Source organism: Pelodiscus sinensis, chromosome 10 (genome assembly GCF_052426305.1).
Source record: "Pelodiscus sinensis isolate ZL-2025 chromosome 10, ASM5242630v1, whole genome shotgun sequence".
In the NCBI taxonomy this organism is placed as follows: domain Eukaryota; kingdom Metazoa; phylum Chordata; order Testudines; family Trionychidae; genus Pelodiscus; species Pelodiscus sinensis.
In genome coordinates, this window is record NC_143061.1 from 16,783,284 (window position 1) to 16,797,309 (window position 14,026).

The following is a 14,026-nucleotide window of genomic DNA, read 5'->3' on the forward strand; positions in this document are numbered from 1 at the left end:
TTTATTATTTTATTTTATTACCACTCCAGAGAAGAGCACCACTCTGTTCCCAATAATATTGCTTACAGTGTTGAGATCTTTCTTCTACTACCTCCAGACTGTCTAGCAGCTCTACTCGGTGCTCTGCTTGTGCTACAGAAACCAATTGGGGTCTGAAAAGTAGATCCCAGAGAGGGAAAGAGAAAAAAGAAAAGAAGAGTAAGAGAGGTAAAAGCAAGGTGTTAATGAGAAGTAGACAGAGGGATGGAAAAAACTGGGGCAAGGAAGCGGCACAAGAGAGAAAGTAGTTGAGAAAGGAAAACAAAGGAGAGATGTAGGAAATCTCTGCCACAATTAAAGCCCCTAGTTAATGTCGAGGAGCTAGTGCCTTCAGAAGAACCAGGTTGGGTAGTGGGAAGAGCAGGAGAAAAGAATCAATAGACTTGATATGAAATACAGAAGGGACAGAGAGACGGGAGAGCCACATTAAAATTTCTCTGGTTTGGTTTAATTTTGAAAGGCACCTCTCCCTCACAATGCAAATTTAGCTTCTCTTTTGGCATACTTTTCTTTTCCACCCCTTCCTCGCCCCACCTACCCTCTCTGTATGTCGTCTTTCTTTCCATCTTTCTTTCTGAGTCAGCTGCGGTTCCCAATTCTGCCTAGAGTTTCCTGCTGGGTGTCATCTGTTCAACCCACCGGGAGGCTAGGCACTTTCCAGCATCTACCACCCCACTCACAGCCTCCTTTTGTCTGAAGCTCCAAAATTACCACTGCTGAAATTGCCACTTTCACCCCACTAATTTGCATTGATAGTAAGGAAATACAGAAAAGGGAATATTGTTGAAACATTTTCCTTTTCAAGTTTGCCCTAGTATGGAAGTCCTTATTGAATCCAAGCATCTGGTGATTAGTGTTAATGGGTATGAAAGAGGTGCATAAAACAATGTACTGATTAGAAATATAGGAAAATGGCTATACAGGCGACTTGGGTGTAGAATTGCAGGGAACTAAAGCAACTTGTGCTCATTGATTCTCCTGTTGTGTTGCCTCAGGTAGAGGAACGTTCTCGACTCAACCGGCAAAGCTCCCCAGCAATGCCTCACAAAGTGGCTAACCGGATATCTGATCCAAACCTGCCTCCTCGTTCAGAGTCCTTTAGCATTAGTAGCGTGCAGCCAGCTCGGACACCACCCATGCTCAGACCAGTGGATCCACAGGTATGGTGCTTTGGTTGGAAGTCCCTGCAAGTTTAATTACCAAAACCAGGGACTGGTGTTTGTGGTAAGATAATGACAATGTTTGTGGTTTAAAAGGAAATAATTTCTTCATGCATGATTTCTCAGCCATAAACTTGTTTGAGAATAAAAGCAGCATCAGCATTTATACTAGATGGAATAAAAATTAAAGGATTACATTGCGCATGTGGTAGGGTATAATGTGAAGAAATGGTTGTGTTTTTTCTTCTCCCTTCCATAGTACTGTATAACAAAGCACTGTTAGGTACATTATGATGTTTTTTTCCTTCCTTTGAAGCATCAGGTATTGACTGCTGTTGGGGACAAGTTAAAGGACTTAGGTGAACCATTGGTCTGCTTCAGTATGACAGTTCCTTTGTTTCTGTTGAGACCCCTTTTATCCCGAGTGAAACCGCAAAGCCTGGTACAGTGGGCATAGTATGGCTTGATGTTTAGGGTTATCCGGAAAAAAAAAGGGATTTTGCTTCTTATTCTTCGGTATCGTTCTAAATATTCAGTTCACATCAGCAGCGACAACACATCTGGAAAAGCCTGACCATGAGTTCTTAAAATGCATTTCCACGAGACATAATAAAGCTGTAGAAACTGGGCCCAATTCTGACACCGAAATGCAAGCACAACTCCTGTGGACTTGAGTGAGGGCTCGAAGGATGTGTCTGCTGCCAGCACTGGATATAAAATCTTTGCCCCAAGTTTGTATTTGGTTTCTACGGGAAAAACTACAGTTTAACTGAACTCCATCCCCATATGGAATCTGCCTCCAGGAAAGTTTTCAGTGTCACCTAGTGAATCAGCATTGCAATATGAATTTGCTATGGAGGAAAACTGTTTAGCAGTGTTTCCTCTAATCATTTCAATCCATGACCGGAATGACTTTTTCTGTGCACCAAAGCATGTGTGAAGGTGCACTACCAGTGGAAACAAAAAACTAGTTGTGGGCTCTCTGCTAATTAGCTGGGTGGCATTTGAAACTCTTCTGGGCAGCCACAGAAGCGCACAGGTTAGAGGGAACACTGCCCTGCAGCATACCATTTCTTTTCAGATGGAGTCCAGAATTAAAGAAACAATAAGCATCCCATCTCACATCAGTCTTTTAACTGACACAAATTAAATACATTTCACCTGACTCCTTTTAAAGTTTCCAAGCCTTATACTTTTTTTAAAAAACGGCTGGCATTCATTTGCAAGCAGTGTCACATTATAGACTTTTTGCATAACTAAGATGTTATTGAAAGGCTTCATCATTTCACACACAAAACTTCATAAATACATCTGTAAATCTGTTATTTACACTGGTAATTGAGGGTGCCATTCTACGCTGTATCAAAGGAGCCTCTTGGCTAAATCCCTCCAGATCTTGTAAATGTGAAGGGTTTTAGCAAGGGTGCAGATGGATTTTATAAACTTTTTGGGAGGCAGCTGTGATCTGATGTAACCTAGACATTCTCAGATGGATGAGGTGCAAGTGTCATTCCATCTGCAGCTCCTATGGCATGCAAGAGAGAGAATCTTTAGGTCTATTGGACAGGGTGCTATCTAGCCAGACTGTGGAAATTCACACCATTATTGCTTTTTTTGTTGTTTTTTTTTAAACCATCAGTGCTTCAGATTCCCCGGAGACTGAAGCTGCTTCTTTGCATTTATTTTTTCCATCTTTTTTTCTTTTTTTCAAATTAAATACCCTAGGAAAATTCATACTAAAATTGTTGAGGTAATGTTAAAGTTGCTTGGTTAAGAGCTTAAACCCAGGAATGCCAAGGCTAAGTAAGGTTTCTCATGCAACCTTAATTCTGCTTCCTCGTGTATCTGAGGCTATAGAAAAAAATACATGATCTATTTATATTGTATTTTTGAGAAATATTATATGATCTTGTATATGAAGACTATCTTTATGCATATGCAAAAGTAGTCATCATAAAAGTTACATGTGCAACCCTAACTTTGGCATTTCCTGACTTTAAAGTTCTGAACAACACAACCTTGTAACAAAGTTTTTGTATGAATTTTGTTTAAGAAGCCAAAAAGGCTTGAAACCAAAACAAAAAGACAGTGCAGATTTCAAACCAAGGTGTTTTTAAATACATTAGAATTATTGAGATTTTAAATTTTTTTAAAGATTTTATGCTGATGGTTTTGTTTTGACTTGGTGCTTAGATTCCACATCTGGTCAGTGTGAAATCCCACGGACCCTCCTTGTCTGGCTCTCAGTCACTACACGAACAACCCACAAAGGGAATGGCTGGGTTTCAGGAGGCTCTGACGGTGACCTCTCACCGCCCTGAGATGCCAAGGCAGAACTCGGACCCCACCTCAGAAAACCCTCCTCTCCCCCCTCGTGTTGAAAAGTTTGACCGAAGTTCTTGGTTACGACAGGAGGAGGACATTCCACCAAAGGTAATGTTTGCATTGCTCCTAACTTCAAAGCTTGAAAGAGGCAATCTCAGAGCTCATCCCCTCAGCACTGCTCAGCGCTGCAATGCAGGGGACTGAATTTTGGGGCTTCTTTCTGAACTGGTGGAGTTCGCATCCTATTAAATTCAGGGACTGATCTTGTGCGATGCTGAGCACCTCTTGCATAGTGCTAAGCACAAGGGTGCTCAGGACTTCAGAGATGTTCAGCAGCTTGGCCATCAGCTTCCATGCAGTTTTTCACCCTAAAACTACAATATGTGTAAGTCTCATGATACACAGCAAAGAAAGTTCTGAAGCCCAGGTTGAATCCAGAACAAATCAACTTCTCTTTTCCCTTGGAAATAAAAAATGCATTCTGCTTAAATTAAATTATTAGGAACATAACATTTGTCATACTCTGACTATTGGTCCTTCTAGTTCAGTAGCCTGCCTCCATTTGTAATCAATACCTGATGGAAGATTTGTAAGGAATCCAGCAACTCCATGCCTTCAATGACATTACAGCAGCATCTGGCAGTGTCCTCTTTAATTAAGGCTCCTCTGGGACAGTATTTCAGTTGCATTGTTCTTGCGCTTTTTTGCAAGGAGTTGGGAGAATGAATTATAACTTTGTTGTTAACGTTTTTCTGAAACGGACTATGCTCTCCGCTCAGGAGCATATATACAATGAAAAAGGTATTGCAAATTGATTAGAGACATTGAAGTAAACAGTATTTTTCCATGATTTCGATGCAGGTTTGCTGTGCTCCAGCAAATAAGTAACTTGAATTTTAAAACAGAATAGCTGCTGTTTATGTATGGGAGCAATGATGGATTGTGTCAGTGTAAAATACTATTTACTCTTTTAGCTACCAGCTTATTGAGAGGCTCCGTTAGTGCTTACCTGCAGGGAGGGCAAGCTGGCAGTAATTTTTAAATATGATAACCCTTTGGTGAAAACGCATCTTTAGATGCTAATAGTCTGACCAGTTACTATGCAGTGTCTCACCTTCCCTTACTAATGTGATTCAGAAGGTGTCAGCTGCTTACTGCTAGCAACACCTGTTACTCCAAGTTTTAGGAATCGAATACGTTGAGAATCAGACCAGGCCCAGGATGATCATAGTGGTAGCTGCATGTTCTACTTAAGGTAATAAACTTTGGTGGTATGTTTGATCATCCTATCAGTGTCCTTCAATACTCCTGCCACTAGGAAGTACTGCCGACTCTTCTGGAGGAGTTGGCAGGGATAGATAGGAGTTGCTTTGCATTGTCTTCATTTGTTGTCTACCAAAAGGTTAAAAAGGGTTAATTGCTCTCTTTGGGACAATCTTGTCATCTCTGTTTAGTCAGTCTGCGAGGAGCATGTGAAGTGGGCTAGGTGTCTACGTTATGCTATTGATGCCCATTTCTTTTCACTGGGCCAGGACAAGCTGTTTTCTTGCTTATCTCGTATTTGCAGGAGACAGGAACTTAAATAAAAGCGAGTAGGCTTCAGGTTGGTCCATAGGCCTTTGTCATCCAAAGGTCTATTTGTCTGACAGTTTTCAAAACCAGATGCTCTAGAACAGTGGTTCTCAAACTGCGGTCCACAGGCTACTAGCGCTCCACGGCTGCCTTCCAGCCCCGCCCCCACTCCCCGCCCCTCCGCTTCTTCCCTCCCTCTCCTTGCAGCTGGGAGCCTGTGCTGACAATCCAGCCTTGCTGTTGCCACTCCACAAGGTTGGAGCACCAAAACTGGCTCCCCACCTGGGGCAGGGGGAGAAAGCCTCTAGCCTTCCCACTGGATCTGGCTCATGGGAGAGAAGTGGAGCAGCACATGGACGCGCTGCCTGAAGGATTTCCCTGCTGCTCCCATTGGCCAGATTCCGGCCAGTGGGAGGCCATGCCTGGGATACGGAGCTTGCACCTTCAACCCCTCTTGCACTCCCCCTCACCCAGATCCTGCACCCCCATCCCTATTCCACTCACTGGCAGCTTTGTCCTGCAAACTGAACATCTCACTTTTGTCCCCACTCCAGAGCCTAGGGAGGTCCACAAAATCCACTAACCCTGGAGCCCCAGAAGAATAAATCTGGCATATGAGAAGCCCTAAACCTAAGTCCTCCCTGTCCCTCCCTTTCCCGCTGTGGGGCTGGAGCACCAGGGGAAAGAAGTGTCACAGTTGGGGGTTTGGGGAGAGATTTTTTTTTGCTTTTCACTTTTGTGGTCCACAACTGATTTTTCTGAGGGTCAGTGGTCCCCGGACGCAAAAAAGATTTCCCATTCCTGCTATAAAGAATGAAAACATTAAAACCTTTTTGTGTCGAACATACATTCATATTTTACTTTATTTAAAATGAAGTTTGAGAAACTAACATAAGAAAGTTAAAGAACTTAATCTGTTTTATAATTTAAATTAACATTTCTTTTCTTACTGGTTAAATTAAACTGTTCTCCTTAACTGCAGCACTAGCAAAGTGGCTCAGGCGTAATTATGAAATTAACGACGAGTTTCCATTAGCAACTGGTGGTCTACGGAAAGGTTTGTATTGAGCCAGGTGGGCCGTGGGCCAAAAAGTTTGAGAACCACTTCTCTAGAAGAAGGTTCAAGAAGTTCCAAAAAAGACAACTAGGGAATAATCTATCCATGGAGGATAATATAACCACTTATCGTTTGATATGGCCTCAAACATGAAGACAGCTCTCTCGCTCCCTCTCTCTCTCTCTCTCTCTCTTTCTCTCTCTCTCTTTCTTAAATAATTTTAAAGCTAAACTAAAATGATTTTAAACTATCTAATATAACTATGTACTTCCCATCTTCAATACAATATCTAAACCTTTTTAAAATCCTACTAAACTTTTGGCGTCTGTCTTATCTTGTGGCAGGGAGTTCCACAGGTAAGTGATTACCTTAATAGTTCTCATAGGGCCAAAGTATTGCATAACAGCCTACATAATACTAATGTGTAATAAGCACACAGAGAGCTCTAAATTACAGTGGAGTGAGTCATACTCAGTGTTCCAGCCATGTGTAAAATCATGCAGAATCCAGAAGCCTTTATTTGTTATTAAATGTTGTTTTCTGGAATAATCGAAGTGATCCATCTTAATTCAAACATCTGGTTTTCATTGACATCTGGCTTCAGTTAATTGTACCGCTGAAATTACTAAGGCCAAAAAAGTCATGTGACTTGATCAACGTAGTTGAATGGCACTGCCTGGATTCCACACAGGGACCTTCTTTCTTCCCAGCCCTTGCCTTTGACTACTAGGTGGCATTGCCTCTGTGATGTTATTACAATGTAATTTATTGTACCTGTACAAGTTAGGGATATTATTGTGTAGTCAAGTACATGATTTACTGATAAGCCTAGGCTTATTGGTTAACCTTATCAACTACATGTCGCTATGGAGCCCACTTCTTCCCTCCTCCCCATGCGTATTGGCTCACGCAAGCTGCTTCCTCCCCCACCCCCCAACACCCCTGCTGCTGCCTCTCTATCACAGGTTGTAGCAGAGTGGTGGGAAGAAAAGCGGGAGCTGATGCATGTGGCGAACTAGCTTTTAAGTCAGTTCTCCTCACATGCCAGCTCTGTAAAGCTGCCTTCCCTCCTACCCTCCCTCCCTCAGGCTGCTGTTTCTATCAGAGGCAGCAGTGGGGAAGGGGCAGGGAGGCTGTTCCATGGGATGCCAGCGCAACCTCTGTCTGTGGGGAGATGGTTCCACCCACTGACAGAGTTTGCTGCCGCGGACCAGCTCCCACCTGCCACAACGTGCCTCTGATACAGAGGTGGCAGGGGGCTTCCTGGTAGTGGGGCCAGAAGCACACAGGCTACTAGTCCTGCTCATGGGCATCATTCGGTCATGTAACCAGTAAAATTTTGTGTGACTATTCAATTAATTACTAACATCCTTAGAGCAAGTAGCTCTAAAAGCTGCTAGATTGAGCTTTCTGAGGAATCCAGATTTTAAGACTGTTCCGTTTTACTGTGTTTTTGTTAAATTTGGGGTATATGTAAATGTTTTATTTAAATCTCACTGCTTGATATTAACACCTACCTTTTTTAGACTTCGGGTGACTATAATGTCATAAATGGCCCTCCCCTATGAAGAATAAAATAAATGACTTTTCAGGTCTTCCCTGTCTCAAACATCTATGATTCTTTGCAGGTGCCAAGAACTTTGTGTTTTATAACTGCTGTAAATATTTCATATCTCTCAGTGGAAAAGTAATTACACATCAAACTAGAAAACCTGCCGAAAACTGATCTTTCCCAAGCGCACGAAGAGAACATCTAAGTTCAACTATGCAGTCCTAATAGCTTTGACTTTTTCAATTTTCTTTCAGGTGCCTCAGCGAACAACTTCCATATCCCCAGCACTAGCTAGAAAGAACTCCCCTGGGAATGGAACTGCATTGGGAACTCGATTAGGATCACAGCCCATCCGAGCAAGGTATGGGAGAACGTGTGGGAAAAGGAGAAAAATATTAATGAATCTGCATATTAATTTTATCATTTTCTTCCTGCTGCTCTTGTTTATGAGCCTCACAAAGGAAGCGGGAGTTTTGGGTCATGAGCAAATGCTCACTGAATTCAATGGGCATTCTCTATTAAATCAAGGTCTTCTAACTACAATCTATGCACAGCTGTTGCAGGGAGCAAAGAATCTGATTGTAACTAATCAAACCAGTGATTTTTGGCTCCAGATTGGCCCCTGTTGAATCAAAGCAAAACTCCTAGCGTGAAGTCCTTAGTCTTGTTGTCAATAAATGTGTAAAAATTTATAAAAAATTGAAGCAATCTCTGCTCTCTTTTAACATGGATTTACTAATAACTGACCATCGCTTTGCACCTCCACCATAACTTGATGAGGCATGAGATTTACATTAATTAGAATTGCACAGCGTCATCAAAGCTGTGAACATCTGGATTCTGGAACTCCTAATACTGTGCAAAATCCTGATGAGTTGGAATTTCTACATTTCTTAGGCTTCCCAGGATTTCTAGCTGATGCAGAAGATGCTCTGGACTCACAGCTATTGCTGTTGACATGATTGGGAATTTTGCCATAATGCTAGTAGAAGCAGGATATGGTCTTCTCAGCTCCTTCCTGCTGCAGGCTCGGGGTCAAATTCTGCCTAACTTTCAGTGTTGCCGAATGTGAGCACAGATGGTAGTAGATAGCTTCTCCACCATTCTTGCTAATCAGAGCAGGATTCCACCTGCAGTGCAGGCAATTGGGGGAAGGAGGGATACATTGTTGCTGTTCAACTAAGGGTTTGGTCTGTTTTAAGTTCAAATCAATGACAAAATTTCCATTATGTTAAATGGGTTCTATAAGAACAGTATGTGTTCCTGGCTAGCATGTGCTGCTGACAGTAACTACTTGGGGACTAGTCAATTCTCTTACCCCAAGTTGGCCTGTTAACCATTCCCACTCCTTGCACTCCCAAGAAAGATCTTGCCCCTAATCTGTAATATAATCTCTTCTGCCTTTCTCCGTGTGCACCAGGACAGCACATTACAAGATCTAGTCTTGAACTGTTTAAAATGATAGAAAAGACAACAGGGCTCAGTCATAACAGAAGCATAAAAATAAACTTAGACAGGTAAGTTTGATTTTCAGATCATGTGATAGTATGGTGGGCAGAACTCCAGATCTTTTCAGATGAAACGCCAGCTTAAATCTCATGACAAATATTTGTTTTCCATTTATCTTTGCATATGGAAATATTTGATGTTTTTTTCAAAGGCTGAAGTCAAAGGTTTCTAGGATATTCTCGGCCAAATTATCGATAGTACATGTCTTTCAGCATACACTTTCCTTCCCAGCTAATCTGATTCACTCTGTAGCAGCACTGCATGCAGTATAGCAGGCTGAATGTAAAGTAGATGCTAGGGTAGCCAAAGAAATATATATTGGCAAAGCTTTTTTAGAAAAAATACTTTTTGTTATGAGCAGAAAGACCATTTACCTCTATCATTGGTGTCACCAGGTGGACTGGGCTCTTTAAGAAGAAAGTGCCTCTTCAACAGTCTCAGTGGGGCTTGATAGAGATAGATGTTCCTTATAAAGAGCTGGAGGGAAACAGGAAGCAGGAAGAAGCTGTGGCAAAAAAGAGCTGTAGTGAGCAGGAAGCTCCTGTTGGCGATCCTGCACTGGAGAAGGGCTGGAGTTGGGAAGCCAGAGCCAGAAAGCTGAGCTCCCACTGGGAAGGGTGAGGAGTGGCAGCTTCATGGGGAACAGATTGAGACAGAAGAATAGCTCTGGGTGTGATGGAAGATGCCAGAGCTGATTATGAGCTAGTGTTGTGATGATGGACTTCAATTTGGATCTCTGAGGACTGGTTTTGAACTGTTTCTAGTATGAAACCAGCCCCAGGCATGAGTGGAGGCAGCCAGGAGAAAGACTATGTGGAGTTATTAAGGGGCCTTAGGGTATGTCTACACTACCACCCTAGTTCAAACTAGGGTGGTAATGTAGTCAATCGGAGTTGCAAATGAAGCCCAGTATTTGAATTTCCCAGGCTTCATTTGCATATTGCCGGGCGCCGCCATTTTTAAATGTCCGCTAGTTCGGACTCCGTGCCCCGCGGCTACACGGGGCACGAACTAGATAGTTCGGACTAGGCTTCCTATTCCGAACTACCTGTACTCCTTGTGGAACATTCCACGACACACCTCTGGCCTTGAGGGGATGCCTAGAAGTGGTCGACCTAGTTACAGTTTGCTTTTATTCACCTCCATTGCCGAAGGCCCAAGTACCCTCAGTTTCCCAAAACAGACACTCTCACTAGGTAGTTACCTTTTTAAAGAAGCAATGGGATATTCCAATCCATAGTCACAACACGAGGAAGAACCTGCACTGCTAATAACAATACCATTGGACTGTTTGACTCATATAAGGGCGCCCAGATTTTCCATTGAACTCAAGAACCTGACCGCAGTTGGTATAGATAAATGTGTCTGTTGCTAAAGTTTTAAAAGAAGTTTCATCAACTAACCAGATAACAGCATAACCAAGATGACTCCAGCTGTACCACACAATGCAGAGTTCTGCAACTATTCAGTTGCAATTACAGTGATGCCAAAAAAGTATATTAAATTAACCATTTGAAGCAGCAATAACATTTATATATGTTTTCTTGTCCTTTCATTCCTCACAACTTTTCTGGATTCCTTCCAACTTTAATATAAACTTTAATTTTGTATTGAACATAATTTTAATTGTTACCCCATTGTAATTTATATGAGCCATTTCCATGCACAGAAAGCTGCAGTCATTCTGCACGAGGATGTTAATATTGCTGTTACCATCTTAGTAACTTCCTGTGCCAAATGAAAGTACACCGGACAGTATTTCTACATAAGATTCATCCAACACAAAGTCCAAATGAAATTAATCCTGCCAAGAAATCATTTATGGCAATGTGATTTTGTATAATAAATGCAATTTGTGCTGTTCTGAGCACTGGCTAAATTATTTAAGGTTACTTATAACTCACGTGTAACAAACATCTTATGCTGCCTATGCAATGTCTTTGATTCCAAATGATATATTATATAATGCAGAAGTATTACCAAATGTTGTTCTTAGTACTCAGGGTCCTACTTGAACTCCATGTAACATGTTTCCACTCATTTATAGAAAGATTTTGAATAATAACATCAGTTAGAAATATTGTGTAAAAAGGAATTGCACAGTGCTGTATGAACAGACTTTCCATAGCCATTTCAGTGTCAAATAAGGATTCATTTCATAAAGATAAGTGAAACTCTGAGAAATGTTGGATGTGTCTGTAAATCAAAACCACTTTTTTTCTGATTTAAAACTCTGCGAATATTTTGCAAGAAAGAGTGAGACAAGAAAAGAGAAATGATAAAGTTGGCAACATATGTATCATGTTTCAACCCTTCAGTCTGAAATGGTGAGATATGAGACCATGAAAATCTGGGAATGTTGATGCACAGCAAATATATTTTGCAGTCACATTGCAAATTTTAGCAGAGTAATAAATATTAAGAAAAAATTAATTACTTTTTTAACAGAATATTTTAACTATTTAAAAGTTAACTTTTAAATTGCTATTTTTGTTTTTGTAATGAAGGCCAGAACCTGAGTGAGTATAAATTTTGCATTCCTCCATTCAATGAATGGTGATGGTATCAGGGTTAGTTCTGCTACACCTGGTTTTTCCTAGGGCAAAGAAATACTAAACCCAGTAAACTGTTGTTTGGAGCTGTGAGAATGTGACCAATTCCAATGTGCCTAGGACAGTAAAACTCTCCATCTGTCCCTGGCAGCTGTGTCAGCTAGTTGTCTTTTAGTTGCTGGAAACTACTAGTTAGTGATGGAGGGGAGAATTTGCTAAAGTCAATTAGGTCTTGCCTTTCTTAGGAAAAAAAATGGGTGTTCTTAACTCATGTTAGCTAACATGAGGTAACTAACCTGAGGTGAAATCCAAGGGACGATAATGAAGTTGTCAGTTTTCATACATGGTGGCAGGTTGAGTTAAAGGCTATGGAGGAGCGGAGCATTTGCCTTGACTGGCTAATTAAAAGTTCAAACTGCCTTTGTCTTTGCTTGGATTTTACCATGTATTAGTTACCACATATTAGCTAATTGAAACTAAAACCACACCTTTTGTCCTAGTGCAAATGCATCATAACTGGCTCACCAGACTTAGTCTCACTGTTTTGCATTGGGATGTAAGCTCCTGAATCACATAGACACTTTTGAAAAGTCACTTTGATGAAAATTTTACCCAGAATGCTTCGGCTCTGAAATGCTCAGAATTAGACAGTACTGAAGCTACCACAGTAGTTTTGTCATTCTGTGTTGCATGTCATTGTGGTAGCTCTGGCCTTCTCATGTCAACTTCAAAAAGGACCAGCTGCATCAATAATACGAACCTGTTCTCTTGCTTCCAACTGAATGAAGACTTTCTCCCAATTCTCTTAAACAGTGATACCTGTTCTAACCACAGTTTTCTTTCATTCCGATGTGCATATAGTAACCCTGACCTGAGGAGAACAGAGACCGTCATTGAAAGTCCCATACAAAGGACCAGTAGTGGCAGCTCCTCCAGTTCCAGCACCCCCAGTTCTCAGCCTAGTTCCCAGGGAGGATCCCAGCCTGGTTCGCAAGCTGGCTCCAGTGAACGCAATAGAGTGAGAGGTGAGATGCCTTTTTTTTTTTATAATTGCTCTAAAGGCCCTGATCCTGTATCATTTCTGAACATGATGAATAACCTCTGGCAAGTCATTGACCTTCTCCATGGATCTAATCTGATCTCATGTATGTGTAAAACTGATGTAAATCGATCCACTGAAGCCATGGAGTTGCACCTGATTTTGCACATCTGTTTTTTTCTGAGATTAGGCTCTGCTCCTATACCTGGGTTTCTTCCCTTGTAACATGGAGATGATGCTTACCCAATTATTCATGAACTATCAGATTGTCTGCTGAAAGAAACTATGTTTGTACAGAGCATGCATTCTTTATGTGTTTATTTATTTATTTATTTATTTGCTATGCAAAACCCTCATAGACCTGACATAGCATTTTGCAGGCTAAAGTGTCTACACATTGCAGTCCAATGTTCTGTATGTCTATTGTCCCCACAAAAAGAGGTAAAAAGTCTGTTGTAGTGAAATATAATTAATTCCAGGTTCACTTTTTTCTTCTCTAATCCAAATTCAACTTATTTGGTGTTTTGTTTCATTTGGGTGTTATAGGACGTAGAAAAGTGAACTAGCTCCTAAGCCATTTCTTCTGAAAGTTTTTCAGAATTGAGCCATGTTAATACTGAGTTTACATCCCTAGTTGATTTGTTTCCTGGCATTTTATAGTTGTTGAAGATCTTCTTTTCGCCCATCTAATCAGAATAGGAGTTGCCAAGCCACATCCAGCCAGTTTATCTATATTTCTCTCTCAGTCCTGGAGTATAAATCCTCAGGCGATAGCACATTAAAATAAATGCTGCATCCATGCTCTGAATTTTTTATGACTTGGCTGTAAGTTGTATGCAATATTTTTGTAGACATGTTGGTCCCAGGATATGAGAGAGACAAGGTGATCATATCTTTTATTGGTCCAACAATTGGAGAGAGACAAGCTTTTAAACTTAACTCTTCTTCACATATGAAGAAAAACTCTGTGTAAGCTTACAAGTTTGTCTCTATCATCCACAGAAGTTGGTCCAATAAAAGACATTACCTTACCCACCTTGATTATAAGTCGACATGTCTCTTGTTAAAGTAATCCCTCCTCTATGTAGTCCGTTAAAGTAATTTATCAGCATTTGTTCTGTTTTTGGTTTTTAGTTAATGAGGAATTCTGTGAGGAATAACATCTTCGCAATTATCAGATTCTACAGTGCTTCTAATTTATCACATTTCCAGCTCCACTGC

At 41.1% G+C, this 14,026-nt stretch overlaps 1 protein-coding gene across 11 annotated transcripts in view; it reads left to right on the forward strand.

Moving 5' to 3' along the window:
• TNIK (TRAF2 and NCK interacting kinase) overlaps positions 1–14,026 on the forward strand; it is a 353,730-nt gene that overhangs the window by 297,753 nt on the left and 41,951 nt on the right. For 10 of the 11 annotated variants that reach the window (XM_014572378.4, XM_014572379.4, XM_075937944.2 and 7 more), the window contains 4 exons: positions 1,035–1,199; positions 3,393–3,632; positions 7,960–8,066; positions 12,628–12,791. In XM_014572378.4, the coding sequence (XP_014427864.3) occupies positions 1,035–1,199; positions 3,393–3,632; positions 7,960–8,066; positions 12,628–12,791 (676 nt within the window). The remainder of the gene's footprint in view (positions 1–1,034; positions 1,200–3,392; positions 3,633–7,959; positions 8,067–12,627; positions 12,792–14,026) is intronic. The other variant, XM_014572383.4, reaches the window with a different exon arrangement.